Consider the following 21,256-nt stretch of genomic DNA (forward strand, 5'->3'; position numbering starts at 1 on the left):
AAAATTATATTCCCTAAGCGTGTGCAATATGTATGTGAAGTTTTCCCCTTGATCTGACCAGCCGTTCTGGAGAAGATGTTTGAAGGTTTTCGGGTAAATTCAATATGGCCGCCAAACCATGTAACCTATCAATTAGAAATTAACAAACTTCTGACAGGATGTCTTGGGGAAAGTGTATGTGAAATTTTGTCTCAATCTGTCCAGCCATTCTGGAGAAGATTTTTTAAATTTATTAATTTTCAATCCAAGATGGCTGACGAACCATGTGACCTATAACATCATAAACTTACATTCTCCAGTGGAATACGTGTGTGAAGTTTTGTGTTTATCGGATGAGGTGTGTTTTTCTATCCAAGATGGCCACCAAATCATGAGACTTGTGACATTATAATTTTTACTATGTATGCAGATATGATGGAAGATGATAGTTGCAAATTTTCGCTTCGTTAGGTTATGTGATTCCAGAGAAAATATTATTTAATATTTTTCTTGAATCCAACATGGCTGCCAAACCATGTGACCTATCAATAAGAAAATATCAAAAGGCACCAGTTCACCACTTGCTTGATGTGTCCCAAATTTCGTAAATATATCTTGAGGGCATTTGTAGTTAAGCTCCGGAAACGAAATGTGACGGACGGACGGACAGAACCCATTTCTATATCCCCCGCCAACTTCGTTGGTTGGCGGGGGATAATAAACCCACAAAACGGCGGCGGAAGTATAATATACTGGGTGGTTCAAAAGTCAGGAAACACAGGGAATAATTACTTTTACAATAATTACGAAGAAAAACTTCAACTGAAGATTACGTTTGGAATATAATCTTATAATATGTGTCTGATATGTTGTCCTTTGAAGTTCAGACATTTCTGGACTCACTTTTTCCAGTCTATGATCACTCTTTCAAGGACATCGAGTTGTATTTGAACACATGCGTCAGCAATATGTTGCTTCAAATGATTTGTGTCCCGAATCTTCACAGCGTGCACGATGGTTATGACATGCCCACAAAAGTGAAAATCCAGCGGTGACAAATCAGGGCACCAGGGAAGCCACTCAACTGGGTGGGCCATGACATCCAATCTAAAGAAAAGTAATTATTCCCTCTGTGTCCTGACTTTTGAAACACCCAGTAGAATCCTTAATACAATTCACGGACGGTGATCGTGTGCTTATTCATTTGTCGCGCTACTCCAACAGTTCTCCAACAGTTTGAGGCCGATTACATCCAGACTTGCTACACAGGATCAGAATGACGCCAATTTATGTACAAGAGAGTTTTATCTTTGATGGTGGTCTTGGAGAGAGAGAAAGGGGGAGGGGGGACACAAATTCTCTATGTGAATGTGTATTGTGTCGCGCCACCTCTAGGTGGGGGAGGGTATTACAAATCTCCACCAATTACAGTACAGTATTCCTCAACCCCCTTTTTCCAGTGCAGTGAGGTATTTTGAATTATAAATAGAAGCATGGGCGAACGAGGCAAGGGGGCGAGGAGTGAGTGGGGTGGGGAGGGGGGGGCAAATGACCACTCCCAAAGCCAGCGGAGCTTCAATAATTCGGGCATAAAATAGCAGCATGACAAAATATTGTGAGATGATAAAATATCATGAGATGATGGAATGATGACGGCCTGTGAGGTAAAAACTATGTGAATTGCCATCTATTTGACGATTTTTACAATTATCAATCGTAATCCTTTTGGGATTAAAATTATGGTAAAAAATATGATAAATATCAACTTTATCATACATCTTGCAAGTGGCAGCTTTGCCCGAATCCCGAGGCTTCGCCCGCCCACAATCACTTTCAAAATGATGAATTCCCGTCCTCGAATGCATGGAATGCAATCGTTATTTTTAATGCATTATTTTTGTTATTATCCCCCACCAACCAACGAAGTTGGCGGGGGGATATAGAAATGGGTTCCGTCCGTCCGTCACATTTTGTTTCCGGAGCTTAACTACAAATCCCCTCAAGATATATTAACGAAATTTGGTACACATATCAAGCAAGTAGTGAACTGGTGCCTTTTGATATTTAGAGATTTCCCCCAAAAAAAATTCTGTCACTTTCCATGGAAACAAGTTGGGTATTAAGAAATAATTGAGGTTAACCTGTGTTTCCAGAGCATAGTTGCAAAACTATTAACTATTTCTTTATGAAATTTGGTACACACATCAAGAATAAATTGAACTGGTGCCTTTTGCTACTTGTCCTCATTTACTATGGCGGGGGATATCGAAGACTTTGTCTTCAACGGATGCTAGTTTATTTTGTAAATAGAACGCCATGCCACGGAAGAACTCATCCATTTATAGTAGTCTTAAAGGGTCTACAGAAACCGAGGGGTCTGGTGGATCTTTTGGGTTTTCAGGGGCTTTTGGGTCCTCAGGGAGTTTTAGGTCATCTGGGTCTTCTTGGGTCTTAAAAGGTCAAAGGGGTCTCAACAGTCTAAAGCAGTGGTTCTTAACCGGGGGTATGGGAACTAAATGCTGGGGGTATGGGACTCGATCTCTGAATATTTGTATACATTTGATTACGAATATATTTCATATACTAATGGGAATTAGGTGTACATGCGCTGCGAAGTTATTTTATAGATAGTATTTTTACACTTATGACAATGCCATCAACAACACTGCTCGAGGAATTGTCCGAGCTGTTTGCGCGCTCACGAAGCGTTTCGTTCTGGCCTGGCACCAAATGAGAGAATGCGTCATTTTGCGGCCCATGGGCGACGAGCGAATCAGAGCCGGGGCGGTCTTTTGCAAGAAGGCGGAGCCGTGACATGCGGTCCGCCCAATGAGAGCAGGCCATGCATGAGCGCACTGCACCCGCCCGAGAAGGAGGAAAGGCAAGAAAGAAGAACAAATAATTTTGCCCCATCTGCTCGAGAGAGTAGTCTGGTTCTCCATCTGCTCGAGCACGTGATCTGGCTCTCTGGTCTGCTCGACGCTGGTTCTGTTACCAATTAACTGTTTTAGGAATGACACAAATGTATTACTTATTATTAATATTTTTTTTTTTTAAATAATATTTTTCGGATACTGTTGTTCCATAAAAAATCATGTGTTATTTGAATTTTCATTACCAGTATGCATTTAACAGTTTTGTATTTTTCTTTCACAGATTTGTTGCAAAATGTCTGTCAAAAAACGGAAGTGGAATGATTCATTGTTTTGGCTTCACCTGTATGACAGAATGAGGTGGAACCGAAAGACCCCAATGCATTATTTGCAATTTGTTAATGAGCAATGGAAATTTGAAGCCATCAGGACTGAGAGAACATCTCAAAAGCAAGCACAGTAATCATGTTGGCACATCGATTGATGCTTTTAAGTTGAAAAGAGTTTGTTATCAGAAAGCAACTCTTTCATCATATGGGTTTGCTGCTCCTGGGAAACCTCTTCTGGAAGCCTCCTACAAAGTTTCGTACATGATTGCCAAAGAAAATAAGCCCCACACGATTGGAGAGACCCTAGTGAAGCCCTGTGCACTGGAGATGGCTAAAATCGTGCTGGGAGAGGATGCCGTGAAGCAATTGAGTCAGGTACCCTTGAAATTCGGGATGAAATTTTCGAATTCCTCAAGCATCAACAATCCCCCCTTGCAAATCATTTTATTGTCAGCCTGGGATATTTGGCTGATATTTTTAGTCTCCTCAATGAATTGAATATGTCAATGCAAGGAAGGGATGTGGACATTATTTAAGCCAGGGGAAATGTTGTCGCATTTACAAGGAAATTACCGATTTGGAGTCGCCGTGTTGAAAGCGGAAACCTGGCAAACTTTCCAATCCTTGACAATATTCTTATTGGAGATGGTAAATCATTGCCTGTAGAAATACTTCAAGAAGTCAAAACCATTTGGAAGTCCTATGTACAAATTTTGAAGGTTACTTCTCAGATATTGATGATCCTAGCATCGAATATGTTTGGATCCAAAACCCTTTCTCGTTTGATATATCGAGATTGAGTGACAACGATTCAGCAAAGGATGATTTCATTGACTTCCAAGAAGACCCAAGAAAGAAAGCTGATTTTGAAAGGGCTGGGATGGATGTCAAGCAGTTTTGGTGTGAGCAAATCGCAGCTTACCTAAACTTGGCTATGAGGGCAATGAATGTTTTGGTTCCCTTCACAACTACGTACCTTTGTGAAACAGGATTCTCTGCATTATTAAATCTGAAATCAAAGTGGAGAAATCGACTTGATGCATCAGATGACATGCGAGTAGCATTGTCAGTAACTGTACCCCGATTCCATATTTTGATTGCACAAAAACAACATCAAATATCTCACTAGATTAGTAAGAGTGTGTGTTATGTAGTCGAGATATTGAAAAACTTGCACATTCAAGTTTGTTTTCTTCGTTTGTGGAATAAAACTCAACTACAAGAAGAAAAGTTGCTGATTTGTAATCTGAAATAGGTGAATCAAAGTTATATTGTAAAATACTTGTAGCTGTTTGTATATTTGTAATTTCTCGGTTTTTTTATTTTTGTAAATATATCTGATAAATGCTAATGATTGCCTTTCATGTTCTATTCCTAGCTATCCATATCTAAAATAAATTCAAGCTATTAACATCTTTGGAATTCATACTGTCAACGAATAGGACTGGTGGTGATGATGATTTTGACAGTCAAGCGAAGGGGGTATGGGACCATGTTGGGCAATCCATAGGGGGTCTGTAATCATCAAAAGTTTTAGAACCCCTGGTCTAAAGGGTCAAAAGGTACATTCCAATAGTAATAAAAATAACAAGCATCCGTTGAAGACAAAGTCTTCGATATCCCCCGCCATAGTAAATGAGGACAAGTAGCAAAAGGCACCAGTTCAATTTATTCTTGATGTGTGTACCAAATTTCATAAAGAAATAGTTAATAGTTTTGCAACTATGCTCTGGAAACAAAGGTTAACATCAATCAATTATTTCTTAATACCCAACTTGTTTCCATGGAAAGTGACAGAAATTTTTTTGGGGGAAATCTCTAAATATTAAAAGGCACCAGTTCACCACTTGCTTGATATGTGTACCAAATTTCGTAAATATATCTTGAGGGGATTTGTAGTTAAGCTATGGAAACGAAATGTGACGGACGGACAGACGTACGGACGGAACCCATTTCTATATTCCCGCCAACTTCGTTGGTTGGCGGGGGATAATTAATGAATTCAAAAAAACAAAAGACATGACACACACACACACACACACACACACACACACACACACACACACACACACACACACACACACACACACACACACACACACACACACACACACACACACACACATCCATTTATCGAAGAAACACGGTGTATTTGAAAAGTTATTACCCCCTGCCAACCAACAAAGTTGGCGGGGGATATAGAAATTGGTTCTGTCCGTCCGTCCATCCGTCCGTCACATTTCGTTTCCGGAGCTTAACTACAAATGCCCTCAAGATATATTTACGAAATTTGGTATACATATCAAGCAAGTGGTGAACTGGTGCCTTTTGATATTTTCTAATTGATAGGTCACAAGGTTTGGCAGCCATGTTGGATTCAAGAAAAATATTAAATAATGTTTTCTCTGGAATCACATAACCGAACGAAGCGAAAATTTGCAACTATCATCTTCCATCATGTCTGCATACAGAGTAAAAATTATGATGTCACAAGTCACATGGTTTGGCGGCCATCTTGGATAGAAAAACACACCTCAACCGATTAACACGAAACTTCACACGCATATTCCACTGGAGGATTGGAGGCAGAATGTCAATTTATGATGTCATAGGTCACATGGTTCATCAGCCATGTTGGATTGAAAATTAATAAATTTTTAAAATCTTCTCCAGAACGGGTGGACAGATTGAGGCAAAATTTCACATACACTTTCCCCAAGACATCCTTTGAGAAGTTTGTTAATTTCTAATTGATAGGTCACATGGTTTGGCAGCCATATTGAATGCACCCTAAAACCTTCAAACATCTTCTTCTCCAGAACGGCTGGTCAGATCAAGGGAAAACTTCACATACATATTGCACATGCTTAGGGAATATAAGTTTGTTCATCCTCATTTACTATGGCAGGGATATCGAAGACTTTGTCTTCAACGGATGCTAGTTCTTCTTCACCTTTGACGGACGGACAGACAGAAATAGCCAAATATTGAAGCGGGTTTACGAGGTATCACATGTGATCCAACTCATCACAGCAATAGTGATTAATCAAACATTTAAATTCAATGTCCCAATCTCCCCAACTTTAACAGCTTGCTGCTTGTGCCATGACAAACATTTATTCATAAGTTTTCTATTTCATGAATCATGTTACGAAGGATACATTTTTTGTTTTAATCCAAACCAATATTTAATATGTAATTTGATTAAGAGTATGTGTTCAGAGAAACAGAGAGCATTCGTTATTTTGCAAGAATCTTACCTTTTGTCACACCCTCTTGAATGTGAAGAGCTGCCTCCAACATCTCTAATTGAAGTTCAGGAGGAACCGGACGGCACTATCAGGCACATTAGGGAATTATTGATGAGCCATTGAGCAGGAGACAATTGAATTTCAAACATTGTTCAATTTTTCATTGCTTACCTCTGCAGCTGCCATCACGCGCTCCTCATTTTGTTCTCGAGCTTTGGCTGCCAACTGCAAGTGAGACATCATTATATATTATTTCAAGCATGGATACCCTTCTCCACACATCGTTGCAGAGATTGACATCACAGATTTGCTATGTCGTCATGATTTACACTAATCAGAATACAAACATTTTTTTTCTTCAAATTTATTTTTGATATTGCTTATATAAGAAGGTCCAAGTAGTCTAAACGGTCAAGGGTCTAAGCTGTGTCAAGGGTCGAAGGTATAAGCTATTTAACAGCATCTTCCTGGGCACAACCATCATGGAGTGATTGACAAAATCATCATTCTCCACCAATCACCACAGTTGCTCTCTCTCGTGAAGATTCTCGATCAGTTTTGAAGTCCGATTGGTTTTCGATCAGTTTCGATGTCAGCGCATTGCCACCTTATGTGTGCATTATGCACAGAATGATACTGATAAGCTAGAATGGTTTGATGAAGAAGAATATGTTTACACACACTGCCTAACAGTATCACCAAACAATGTATCCAATAAGGAACTCCCGCTTACACTTTGAAGGAATATCTGAGGTCGTACTGTATTTCATCCAAATTTTGTGCCCGTATTTGTTGCTGAAAAAAAATTTTTTTTGGAAGAAGTGCTCTGCATTGCAAACGTCTTGTACCTTAATCGCATTTGACCATGCACCGAATAAATGCTTTGTGGCATTATGAGGGAAGGCTATTTTGAAGGGGGGTGGGGGGCAGGAGGGTTATTTTGGGCAGCCGTTTCAGATACGTTTGATTCCAGACATGACAATAAGTTCTTGGATTGGTGTTTCACAATCAGATAGTTGCATCACAAAGTGTGCTGCCCCTCAGATGGACCTTAGGTTGGATGTCCCATCTTGCTAGCACCAGTTGGTGGACGTTGAAGACCCCGCATTGATAATGGAGATCCCCTTAGCAAAAATAGGGCAAGTTATCACAGGTATCCTGAATAAGTTCCAAATTCTTGTCATTAGCTGAATTCTCAGCTTGGCCCACTGGTTTGTGAGATGTAGGCCAAAAACGTTCCTGATTAACTCCATAAGAAGGTGGGAATAATTGGGGCCGGTCACAAATTATGTCTGTTCGGCAGTGTATGGGTACAGCGGAAGGGTAATGCTTGTACGCCTCAGGTTTGAGACAAAACATATGCGTTGTAATAATTTATTGTGTAATGTTTGCAGAGGTGAGATACGTACTGTATTCTAAAAGTTGTTTTTGTAAAAGTGGAACAGGTTACATCAGAGGTTAGCATTTGACCTGCATAGAATGATCACTGAGGTGTGATAATTTTCCACATACTTTAGGATTTAGAATTGCCATGAGAACTAGAGTATCGTCGAAGGTGGAACCTTCATGGATGTTCGTTCATCTCTGTCTGTCTGTCTCTCTCTCAATCTATCTCTGTCCACAAGTCGTAAGGAGGGAGGAAAGACGGGGAGGTCCCAAACTATTGGTATGCCTGTGTTTGGTTCTGGGTATAAACCTACATTGTGGAGACTCTCGCTTTCCACTGTGGTGATCAATTAAAGGACAATCACATATCTTGAGAAAGCAGTTAGAGAAGCAGTCGTAGTTATTGTTGACTCGACCCACAGAAATTAATGTCACAACATGATTGTGAAAAACTCGGCTCACTCCGAAACAATTCTAAGGGAGGTAGCTTTTTCACTCACTCTCCTTCACCTGGCCGACATGAGGCACCGTTATACAGTGTTAATGACATCAAACCCGAAGGGTTAATTCAAAAGGGCACTTCAACCTAATGTTCGATTCTGTTTGAATTATCTTTGGGAATACTTGTTGAGAATTAAAAAGAAAGATGTGAAGAATTGCTTTAACTTAAACTGTACACAAAAAACTAAAGAGTTCATCGAACACCTTACCCCACACATTCTGGAGAAACAAGGACTAGGGCGGGTTCCGTGAATGGCACATTTGATTGGTCGTGATGATGTAAAATGCCGCAATATTTTGTACAGGGACTGCTAAACGGAAGGGTTTTGAAAGTGCCAAGAAGGTGATATGTGTTCTGCAATGTTCAATAAAAGAATTGAAATAAAAGAACAATTTTAAAGGTTGTATAAAGGAATCATTCAGAAGTTTACTTGCATTGCTGCAGCATCTTTTACACTGCGTCACTTAACACGTCACATTAGTTATTCATGCCTGTTGTTTGTGCCCTTTATGATGTCTGTTTCCTGTTTCGAATGATTTTTCCCTTTGTTTTGACTTTCAGATAGAAATACAGACAAAAGATTATTTTAATCTCACTCCTCTCTGAGCATGCTCAATCAGTCAAAGTATTGCTGAAATACAGATTCGTTGGTCGATTCATGTTCTGATTCATGTTTAAAATATAACATTCAATTGAAAATAAGTTGTTCATTGATCATAAATTCACATTTATGGACACACAGACAGACAGACAGACAGACAGACAGACAGATCCACTTCTTGCTTCGCACACCCTGGGTAATAAATATCAGTGAAAGGTATAAACATGCACACGTATACGTTTAGGAATCACAATAAATATATGGGAATGCATACAAAACAGGGGAATACAGGGATGAGTTTGTCCTGAATTGCTGGGACTGGAATGACATGGAATTGTTCAGACCATTCTCATCGTTGTAAATTTCAATCCATGGTGCCAATAATGCTTCCATATTCCAAAGTACTTCTTCGCCAGTGTGTAGGATCTTGACCCTGTTGGAAAATGTGAATATTTTACAAACAAGTCTGAAGACGACAATGGTTCACGAGTGGTATTTGATGATGTAGATTGTTTCAGAAGTCAAGGATGAAACAATGTGATAATTTTTCACCAAGTTATAAAAATGATCAACATAATGTGGTACGGGTAACAGGTTATTAGCTGCAAAATGTCTAAAACCCGTTTCATTCAACAACTTTCAAAATTTGACCTTTGAATCACCTTTAAAGGTCACAAAACAATGTTGTGGACATTAAAATAAGGAAACAGGATACGTGCTATAGCTTATTGGAGTTAGTTCGTCGAAGAAGGTCGAAAACCCGGTTCCATTCCCACAACTTTGAAAATTTGACCTTTGTGGCCTTTAAAGGTCAAAGGTCAAGGATTATGACCTTTGGTGCAAAACTTCCTCTGGAACATTCCAGGAACAATATAACGTCATATAGGCTATATGGCATTTAGCACTCCTCGGATTATCCATACTTTGAGGAAATCAGCGTAAAAACAAATTTGAAGGGGGTGCCACGGGAAAGGTGTTCGAGATAGAGCAAAATGGTTTCAAGACTTTAGGTGGGGAATGACCTCAAGAGTATGCATAAAAAATATTGTCATCCTAGCTCTCAAAATTTGGGTGGCCATATGATTTTTATGTCAAAATTCGCAATTTTCTAAGTTGTTGACCTTGTGACCTTGACTTTGGGACGAAAATGAAAAATCTGACAACGACAAGTTTTAGATAATTCATTTTGCTATTCAAATACTGAAGAACCCATTCCATTCAGTCAATTCCCAAGGAGAATATAGATTTTTAATCTGACTCCCCTCTAAAAATGGCTATTTTTTGGGCGTGGCTCCACCCACAATGGGTGTAGCATGCCCTCATACAGGAAAACACAACTAGACATTGGTATCGAACACATAACCAAGTTTCATCAAGATCGGATCAAAGTCCACGGAGTTATGCTCTGGACAGACAGACGCAGACACAGACAGACAGACAGACAGACAGACACACAGACACACAGACACAACGAATATAGTGGTCACTCTGGCTTGCGCTCGTGAACCAACAGAAGAAACACCCACTCTGCTAACTCCCATACCTCCACCCCTCACCCTTCGTCCCATCCTCGCTCCAGCCCCTCCGAATACATTGCAGCACCGTCTGTCTCTGTCTCTCTCTCCTCCCTCCTTCTCTCCCCTCCCTCCCTCCTCTGTCTCCCTCTCCTCCCTCCTCTCTATCTCCCTCTCCTACCCATCCCTAACCTTTCCCTTTTCCTCTCCAACCCGTCCCTCCTCTCTCCGTTTTCCTCACCCATCCCTCCTCTCCCCTCTCCCTCACCCGTCCCTTCTCTCTCCCGTCCCTACTCTCTCCCTCACCTGTCCCTTCTCTCTCCCTCTCACGTCCCTCCTCTCTCCCTCTCCCGTCCATCCTCTCTCCCGTCCCTCCTCTTCCTCTCCCTCACCTGTCCCTCCTCCCTCCCTTTCCCACACCCATCCCTCCTCTCTCCCTCTCCCTTACCCATCCCTCCTCTCCTCTCTCCCTCACCGATCCTTCCTCTCTCCCTCTCCCTCACGCATCCTTCCTCTCTTCCCTCTCCCTCACCCATCCGTCCTCTCTCCCTCACCCATTCCTCCTCCACCCCTCTGTTCATGTTTATGTAAGCGAAGTGACAGGTGGTATTTGCTCGTGGTAAATAAATAAACACGGAAGTGTTTAAAAATAAAAATAATGGAGCGTCTTGTACTTCAAACAATGTGGTGGGGCTAATAAGGGTTACACTCAGACTTTGCCCAGTGCCGGATTTAGACTTGGTGAGGCCCTAATCTGTATAAAGCTTGGAGGCCCCTTGTTAAAAAAAAACTTACACCAGAAGGTCTCACAATAATTTAAAACATTTATGCCTTTTAATTATTTAATAGCAAGGCATTTAAAGTGAAAATACAAAATATTTTCAAATGAATGCATTTACTGATTACATATTTATCATTTGGTTGGCTTGATCTCTATCATAGATTATAATATAGTATACGATGGAAACAAAACTTAAATGTAATTTTAACATACATATATATATATATATATATATATATATATATATATATATATATATATATATATATATATATATATATATATATATATATATATATATATATATATATATATATATATATATATATATATATATATATATATATATATATATATATATATATATATATATATATATATATATATATATATATATATATATATATATATATATATATTGTTGTGGTTGACCAAATTCGCAAACCACCATTCAGGTCCCTTAGGTGAGATATCTCTGTAAGTATATGTGTAGTTAGGCCCAAACCCGTTGTTTCGAGGGAATAAATGTCATTCAGTCGGGCTGCGACTTCAGTCAGTCATTCAGTCGGGCGTTGGAGCGTGGTCGCTATATGCAAATTCATGGATCAAAAAGCATTCACGCCCACTTTTCCTCGGTCCAATGGGGAGCCAGTTAGAGGTGAAGGGTCGGAGGTAAAGGGTCAAAGGTGAAGGAGCGAGGCCACGGGGGATATAAACGGCTGCGTTCGTCAGTCAAGGCAGTTCGCAGTGAAGAGTTGTCGGTGGAGCTGGGAAGAAGTGGCAGTAGCCAGAGTTGGGAGTTCGGAGTTGGGAGTTCGCGGAGCCAGTGAAGAGTTGGGACAAGTCAAGAGAGGAGACGGAGAGGGCGATCGGACGAAGCTGTGGAGAGGCGGCGGCGGCGAAGGCGGTTGAGGGGGTGGTCGCGTCGGATTCGGGGAACTGCGGAGGGAGAGGCCGGCGGCGCGACCGAGGTCGTGGTGGAGACGCTCGTCGCGGGACCCGAGACAGGGAGATATCCTCCATCCCCCGAGCATCAACAACCCCTCCTGTTTCCCCCCGCGCTGAGATAGTGCGACAAGGGGGCCCCTTTCCCACCCCCTACCAGACACTGTCCGCGAGGCCCGCGGAGTTGGGGCGCCACCGCCACTTTGCGTCTCATCATCAGACGGGTAGGCCCGACGCGGTCTCGGCCCCAGGCCCGCCTCATCCTTGAGGGTGGTTCTTTTACTTTTGCTTTGGGTATCTGTGTTGTCGGCGCCGTCTGTGAAGTAAAATTGTATAAGTGTTGCCGTGTGCTCGGTAGTCGGATAGCTCTGCATTGTGTTTCTCTTTTATATTTGCTTTTTGTGTAATATTGTGTTTCTTCTCCTTTTACATGTGCTTTTGGTGTAATTGTATATGTGTGCTTCCCGTTCATCGTGAAATAAATGTGAGTTATGTTGAGCTGTTTTCCCGCTTCGCTTCGTCTTTTCTTTCATTGAATCTCCATCTTGCTTCACGCAAAGGGTTGGTCGTGGGCTAAAACGCCCGATAATTAATCGAACCGTCGAGGCCGACGAATAACACCGCTCGGTTATCCCGATAGTACGGAACGGGTCGCTTAAAGTGGCCCGTGTCTGAAGTCGACCTGCGGCGAGGTGCGATCGCCCGGTCTACCCTCCGTGTGGGTACTTAGGTAGGTCGAATTTGGCGAGCAACCCTATCCCACGCGGGGGCCGATTGGCACGATCGTGGTGAGACCGAAAGGTCCACCCGTGACTAGTTCCCGGCGTTAGTCCGAGAGGGTCACGACTGGATTGTCCGTCCGGTGGGCGACGTGCCGCGATTCGAGTTACGTGGCCGTCCGCACGCCGGCGGGCGCGAATCCGCAACACTGGTGTCAGGTCGTGCGATATAAACTCATCGCCCTCCTCGCGGCACTGGTATCGGAGAACGGGAAAACGGGCTCTCCTGTCTCCAACTAAATTCACGGGAATCGGTCCAGGGGTGAGAGGAGCGACCCCCGATTCCCTCCAAATTACGAGCGATTCAAATTAACCCTTTACGAGAAATAAGATGGCGTCTCAAGGCGAGCGGGAGCCGGGGGTATTAGAAATGTATATGTGTAGTAATGTAGGATCCATGGTCCAGGATGAAATCCCCGTGCAGGAAATGTTGGTTGTACAGGAAAACGAACTCGCCCAACTGAACCCAGAGCCCGAAATAGGTGCGGCAGCGGCCGCGGTGTATGACACCTCCCCTCCCCCTCTCCACCAAAACCCTTCCCCGATCCCTGCCGAAACGGCTCACCCAAGCGCACCCGACATGGCCCAGCTATTCACCATGCTGGCAAAAATGAATGCGGAAATGACAGCGAGGATGGATGCGAATGCACAAAAGATGGATACAAACGCAAATGAAATGAAAAACGAAATGAAAGGAATGAACAAGCAAATGAAGGAAGAAATGAAAGAGCTCCGGGGTGAGACGCAGAACATGGGCTGATGCCTGCAGGCGGGCATGAAGGCCGTTAGCAGGGAGCTTAAAATGGCGACTCCACGTGTAGGAACGAACGAGCTGGGAGGGGGTGCAACGGCTGTCGGGCCCGCGGTGGAGGCGGGTAAGGAGAAAATAATTCGGGAGACAAGAGACGAGGTGAAAGTAATTGGGAGGGAGAGAAAAGAACAATTAATACGGAAAGCAAGGATGAGGTACGCGGAGATCGTGAAAAAGCAAGGAGTGAAAAACAGGGAAGGACGGGAGCGACTTAAAAAGAAAGCAAGGTTGACCTACATAAAGATAAGGGAAAGACGCCAGAAAGAAGCGGAGACTAATAGACAGGAGGGGACAACAGAAACTTATAAATGTATAGAGACACGGGAGACAAAAACAATAGAGGAGAGACTGCATGATAATGACAAGGCTAGAGACGTACACACACACACGGAGGTAGTGGAGGATAGTGAGGGTGAGCTCGCGGAGCGTGTAGGGACCCAGTGCGAGCAGCTGGATGGCCTCCTCCAGGAACGAGGGGAGGGAGTATGCCCCCTTGAGGCGAGTGGAGAGTTCGGTCTCCCTAACAGCTAACCCTAACCCTAACAGCTTAGTTCGGTCGTGCTTTGCGAGTTCGAGGGGAGGAGTGCTGTGGACGGGTGCACGCCGAGCTTGGGGGGTATAGAGGCCCCGGAGACCCTTGTGGGGACACGAATCCCCAGTGTGGTTGTCCCGGTGTGTGTGATGCAAGGTGTGAGTGCGTCCCCGTGTGTGAGTGGTGTGGTGGCGATTGTGCCGGAGTACGTGCTTCCCAGCACGCCGTGTGTAAAAGGGGCACCGCAACTGGAAGAGGCCGTGTGTGTGGATGAAACGGCCAGTGTGGATGAAACACCGCGGTTGAGTGCCCCCGCGTGTGTGAGTGAGGCACGGTGTATGAGTGAGGCACCGCGGATGAGTTCCCCCGCGTGTGTGAGTGAGGCACGGTGTATGAGTGAGGCACCGCGGATGAGTGCCACCGTGTGTGTGAGAGAGCGGTATGTAAGGGAGATGTCGGTCGGCATGTGTGAACATGCAGCCGCGTCTCCCGGTGTGAGTTTAATGGTGTGGAGTGTGAGCGTCGTAACACGCAGGTGTGCGTGGGTGGAATGGAGGCGACGACGGAGACATGTGAAGATAGAAAGCCGAGTAGCGGCTGTAGTTGTTTTGGGGACCGTGCCGGGTTCACCCAGCAGTGAGCACGAGGTCCGTGCTGTGCAACGCATGAGGCCCCCACGTGCTCGCTTGCGAGAGGAAGTCCCGGTCCGGAAACGCACGCGGTGGATTTGCCGATCCCGCGGACGGACAAAGTTTAGGCAGGATTATGGATTTGGACCGGACGGGTTCTCCACGCGATCGTGTGTGTTAAGCTCCAACGGGCAAAGCACATGTGTTCGGCAAAGCACATGTGTTCGCGTGGGGAACCCCTCGAGACGTGGGGCTTGTGTTTTTTTTTTTATGCGCACGGTGACGCCATGGCTGCACGTGGGGTTGGAATCCGGCAGGAGGGGTATCCCTGCCGGATGGTACCGTCCAAGGAGGGACGAGGTACACGTGCAGCTGCATGACGTCACGGGCAGGTGCAAAGTGCGCGAGCTGTGTTCCCGCGCTGGTGCTGCACAATTAGGAAAAAAAAAAAAAAAAGAAACAGCAAGCCTCACTTTCGGGTGCACAGGATTCCTGGGCAAGGGGTGGAATACCCCCTTAGCAGGGCACAGGATGGAAACTAGTTAGGGGGAAGGGTTAGCTTAGTTAGACCGACTTCATGGGGCAGGGGTAAGTTCTCATGGAGTCCGTGGAATGGATTAGTTAGAGGGATTGTAGCGAGATTTAGGTTGGGAAAGTGATTTTTGGGACATCTGAGGACATGGACAGACTTGTGAGTGTGTAGCGGGGACGTAGCTTAGCTACGTAGTGTTAAATGGAACGTGCTGTAGTTTAAGGGACGACGTGGGAGCACGAGTTAGTTAGGGGATGTAGTTAGAAGGATGGCAGAGTTCAGTGGTGTGTGTGTTGAAGAGTTGGTGAGTGAAGTGGAAGCATGTGCTTGGTGAGTGAGTGAGGCCAGCGGGTCTGTGTGAGTGGAGCGAATGGGGAATGCATGGTGCGATGAGTGATTGGGGGGAGGAGTGACTCCCGCCCAAGGGACCCCCGGGGTCAGTGTAGACTGAGTTAGGGGGTTAGTCAAATTGAAAAATGGAGGTTGTTTTGTTGTTGGTGGGAGTGTAGGCTCGAAACCCGTTTGGAGGGGTGCAGGAGCCCTGTTGACGGGCTGGGAGCGTGGCTGCGAAAGGTGAGTATCGCTGAGTGGGTACCCTGGGCACCAGGCTAGTCGGCCGTGGTAGGCCAAGGGCCCATGGGGGGCCGGGATAGCGTAGTGGGCACGGGTGCGCCTGCTTGGTGCGGGGGCCCGGGGCGCCATTAGCCGCGTGGGCAGTGTTGTGGGCACGGGTGACCCTCAGAAAGGGGCCTGGGAAGCCAGCCTGCCACGTGTGCGTTTCAGGGGAGGTGCCATGGGGGGCACTCCCCGGTGTTTAGGGAGCTGGTAGGCTCGGAGGCAGTGTAGTGCCCGGGGATGCCATAGCGGGAGATTCGGCAGAGGGTCGTGCCTGCCAAAGGGAGCCACGTGTCCCGGCCATGAGACCGTGTGAGGGCACGGAGAGAAAATTGGGGGGCGAGGCCCGAAATTGTGAGGACACCAACACAGGCGACGGGAATCTGGGTTGTTAGAACCAATAGTTTAAGCGAGAGGCGCTTGTTGAAAGCCCCGGGGTAGTTTAACGGTTGAATGGATGGGGTAGATTAGGAAGTGTACCCCTCCGCACCATCCATCCCCTCGCTCTCGTTGTGGGCCGCTGGACCCACTTTAGTTATAGATCGCTGAACTCTGGGGCGGCCATTCTGAGGCTTCGTTGGGCCTCGACACAGGACGCTAGCTCTCCCTTATTCCCCTCCGGGAAGGGAACGTAGGGGTTGGGAGTAGGCTAGGTGACAGGATAGGTTAGCCGAACAAAGACGATAAAGGGGGTTAGGGGACGATTTATAGTGGGGAAGTAAAAATAAAAAAAATAAGTTGGGGCTAAATTGGGGTTTGACAAATTAAGGGAGTGGGTATAGACAGTGACAGGCAAAGGCAATAGGTTGGGAGGGAGACCGTAGGGTAGGTCCGAGCCCGCCTTCCGAGTGGCCAGCACCACCGCACACCCTCCACCAACCTCCACTGAACGGCAAAGGCTGGCCAGCTTCATCTGCTGGCTGCGTTGCTGCAAGGCAGAGGCCGGCCAACTTCATCGGCAGCTGTTGTGTTGCTGCAAGGCCTGTGCCGGCCCACTTCATCTGCCGAATGGCTGTTTTTCTTCAAGGCCTGTGCCGGCCCACTTCATCGGCAGCTGTTGTGTTGCTGCAAGGCCTGTGCCGGCCGGATCATCTGCAGCTGTGGTACTTCAAGGCCTGTGCCGGCCAGTTCATCTGCCGGCTGTTTGCCTGCAACGGCCTGGTTCTGCAGGCTGTGTTTGCCTGCTGCCTTTGCCATGCCATGCCATGCCCACTGCCCAGGTTCACCAGCCCCGTTCAATTTTGCTTTGCCCCCCCCCTGTTCATTTCCATGCGCGCCGGGATCATCGTAAAAGCAACAGTTTGCAAGCTGCAAGAACTGCCCTGTTGGCAGCTACAACACGGGCCTGCAGTGGCGGCCCGTGCACCGTGTTTGCGTTCAGTTCAAACCATTCATCCATCCATTCGTTGTGCTCATTGCGTGTGCCACTTGAGCTGGCACGGAGACTGTGTTTGTGCAGCCCATGCACCGTTGTGGTTCACTGCGTTCAGTTAAAAAGGGAAGGCCTCGGACTGCGTGTGAGCAGCCGGCCACGTTCCCTGTCACCTGCATTGTTTGAGCCAGAGACTGCATGTGAGCAGCCTGGCTCCCTGCTAACTGCTTTCTTTTTGCAGAGACCATTGATCCTGGGCCATGGTTTAGTGTAAAATTTGTAAGTTAAGGTTAAGATGTACTGTAAATATGAGTGCGCCCCCGGCATGTCTGTCTTAGCGCCGGCAATTTTATTTAAGTCGTCCGTGTGAGTGAGTTTGTTTAGGTAGTTACTCAGCCCTTAGGTTATTTATTTTGGGGACAGGAATACCATGAATGTCGCACTCAGGGATCCGTAGGTAAAATGTACTAGGGGAAAACTACACATGATGGCACACGAAAATTTGACGACTCGGGACGAGTCTGTAAAAAGGGGAGGGGGTAGTGTTGTGGTTGACCAAATTCGCAAACCACCATTCAGGTCCCTTAGGTGAGATATCTCTGTAAGTATATGTGTAGTTAGGCCCAAACCCGTTGTTTCGAGGGAATAAATGTCATTCAGTCGGGCTGCGACTCTTCAGGATAGCCGTTTTTCTTTTACTATCTTTATTTTGGACCAGCCGCCATGACTACCACCACCAACCACGTCTCAACAGCCATCACACAACAACCACCAACCACAACGCCGCTTCACAACAACAGCCACGACCTTTACCGTCACAACTCGCCACCATCGCATCACCACCATTCTTGCGCCACTTGTGGGCACCGATACTGGACTCGTGCAGGGCGCGCACCGAGCAGCGTGTTCAGAAACATCACAGACTTTCCGAAGAAAACGGATCAAAAACGACTCACGCCCACTTCTGTTCCGTCCTATCGGTGAGCGTGGGGCGATTTGGCCCCGCCTCCAGGGCGTTGGAGCGTGGTCGCTATATGCAAATTCATGGATCAAAAAGCATTCACGCCCACTTTTCCTCGGTCCAATGGGGAGCCAGTTAGAGGTGAAGGGTCGGAGGTAAAGGGTCAAAGGTGAAGGAGCGAGGCCACGGGGGATATAAACGGCTGCGTTCGTCAGTCAAGGTAGTTCGCAGTGAAGAGTTGTCGGTGGAGCTGGGAAGAAGTGGTAGTAGCCAGAGTTGGGAGTTCGGAGTTGGGAGTTCGCGGAGCCAGTGAAGAGTTGGGACGAGTCAAGAGAGGAGACGGAGAGGGCGATCGGACGAAGCTGTGGAGAGGCGGCGGCGGCGAAGGCGGTTGAGGGGGTGCTCGCGTCGGATTCGGGGAACTGCGGAGGGAGAGGCCGGCGGCGCGACCGAGGTCGTGGTGGAGACGCTCGTCGCGGGACCCGAGACAGGGAGATATCCTCCATCCCCCGAGCATCAACAACCCCCTCCTGTTTCCCCCCGCGCTGAGATAGTGCGACAAGGGGGCCCCTTTCCCACCCCCTACCAGACACTGTCCGAGAGGCCCGTGGAGTTGGGGCGCCACCGCCACTTTGCGTCTCATCATCAGACGGGTAGGCCCGACGTGGTCTCGGCCCCAGGCCCGCCTCATCCTTGAGGGTGGTTCTTTTTCTTTTGCTTTGGGTATCTGTGTTGTCGGCGCCGTCTGTGAAGTAAAATTGTATAAGTGTTGCCGTGTGCTCGGTAGTCGGATAGCTCTGCATTGTGTTTCTCTTTTATATTTGCTTATTGTGTAATATTGTGTTTCTTCTCCTTTTACATGTGCTTTTGGTGTAATTGTATATGTGTGCTTCCCGTTCATCGCGAAATAAATGTGAGTTATGTTGAACTGTTTTCCCGCTTCGCTTCGTCTTTTCTTTCATTGAATCTCCATCTTGCTTTACGTAAAGGGTTGGTAGTGGGCTAAAACGCCCGATAATTAATCGAACCGTCGAGGTCGACGAATAACACCGCTCGGTTATCCCGATAGTACGGAACGGGTCGCTTAAAGTGGCCCGTGTCCGGTCGACCTGCGGCGAGGTGCGATCGCCCGGTCTACCCTCCGTGTGGGTACTTAGGTAGGTCGAATTTGGCGAGCAACCCTATCCCACGCGGGGGCCGATTGGCACGATCGTGGTGAGACCGAAAGGTCCACCCGTGACTAGTTCCCGGCGTTAGTCCGAGAGGGTCACGGCTGGATTGTCCGTCCGGTGGGCGACGTGCCGCGATTCGAGTTACGTGGCTGTCCGCACGCCGGCGGGCGCGAATCCGCAACAATATATATATATATATATATATATATATATATATATATATATATATATATATATATATATATATATATATATAAAATATAAATATATAAATATATATATAAAATATAAATATATAAATATATATATATATAAAATATAAATATATATATATATAAAATATAAATATATATATATATAAAATATATATATATATATATATATATATATATATATATATATATATATATATATATATATATACACACAAAATGCTGACAAAATAAATCATCAGGATCACTTTTATTAATACAAGTAATAATGAACTTGTTTGCAAAAATCAGAAAAATGATATCAGATACAACTTAAAACATTTTTTTCTTGATTTCCCAAAAGCAAAATCATGAATTGTGTCCTCAAATGATATGCTTCACAGCTTATCGCTTTCTATGCACATGATGCAAAGTGCAGACAGTTTTTCTTGAGACATGGTTGCTCTCAGTTCATTTGTTATTCTCTTTCGCTGTGAAAATGACCTTTCTCCTGAAACAATTTGTTACCATAAGACATAAGAATCATCATAATATTGCTTCCACATTAAGGAAAACTAAATGAATCTTGTTTTGGAAGATGATTTGATACAGATCTTTGTGGCAAATTTGTTCTTTACCTGGATAATTCTGCTTGACATAAGCATGGCAGTGCCTCAATTCACCCGTAAGGTTAATATCAACATCGTTTGGATGCTCTTTCATCAAAGTTTCTCCTGCTCCATGCAGCTATGCCTCTGAAGCTTTTAAATCAACTAAAAATGAGAATTTCTTTCAGCCTCATTCACACATTTTTGCATGTCTTTTCACATTTTTTGAGGCCCCTGCAGATTGTGAGGCCCTAAGCTGTAGCTTGTTTAGCCTTTGCCTAAATCTGGCACTGACTTTGCCCTTTCACATTTTGACTTGTCTCAATCTTTAATTATCGTTTCCATGTTCTAATCGTGAAGGTTTTTTGAAAAATTGATGAAAAAACTCAAAGGGTAAAAAGGTTATGGCTGTTATACACATGCATGCAAGCACAAAACCCCGTCTCCCACTGTGCGGGGGATGGGGAGAAGGGAGTGGGAGGTAAGAGGGGTTCATGAGGTACTGCACAATTGCCAAAACAAGCAAAGCTCAGACAGTGAAAATCACTTCCGCATTGCTTGACCTTTTATAAACGTTAGTCCAACAGAATAATACGTATTCGCCTTTGGGCTGAGATAATCACCTCAACATTGAATCCACTTCACTCGTGAAGCCAAAGGCCCAGTCACACCTTGACGTTTTAGCCAGCAATGGCAACGTATCAAAATGTATGTAAAACGCTGGCTTACATTGAACTTTTGATGTTTTTTTTTTTAAACAGGGAGTCTGGAATTCTGACACTAAACATTACCTTGACGTGTTTCGACTTATGAGTAACTTACAAGTAACGCGTGTCGACGTGTGTCAACGATCGCGTAACATACCTACAACATGTTACTCATAGGTTAGAAAT

General features: G+C 45.2%; 1 protein-coding gene across 5 annotated transcripts in view; it reads right to left on the reverse strand.

The window, feature by feature from the left end:
• Positions 1-21,256, reverse strand: part of EFCAB9 (EF-hand calcium binding domain 9) — a 72,905-nt gene that overhangs the window by 34,683 nt on the left and 16,966 nt on the right. For all 5 annotated transcript variants that reach the window (XR_015061434.1, XR_015061433.1, XR_015061435.1 and 2 more), the window contains exons 3-5: positions 9,266-9,354; positions 6,604-6,657; positions 6,442-6,517 (exon numbers count right to left, since the gene is read on the reverse strand). Coding sequence is in view for 1 of the 5 variants with exons in the window: in XM_085894017.1 (XP_085750143.1) it covers positions 6,442-6,517; positions 6,604-6,657; positions 9,266-9,354 (219 nt within the window). In the remaining 4 variants the exon portion in view is untranslated. The remainder of the gene's footprint in view (positions 1-6,441; positions 6,518-6,603; positions 6,658-9,265; positions 9,355-21,256) is intronic.

Source organism: Eptatretus burgeri, chromosome 9 (genome assembly GCF_056783735.1).
Source record: "Eptatretus burgeri isolate ZD-2024b chromosome 9, Ebu_testis_v1, whole genome shotgun sequence".
NCBI classification, from domain to species: domain Eukaryota; kingdom Metazoa; phylum Chordata; class Myxini; order Myxiniformes; family Myxinidae; genus Eptatretus; species Eptatretus burgeri.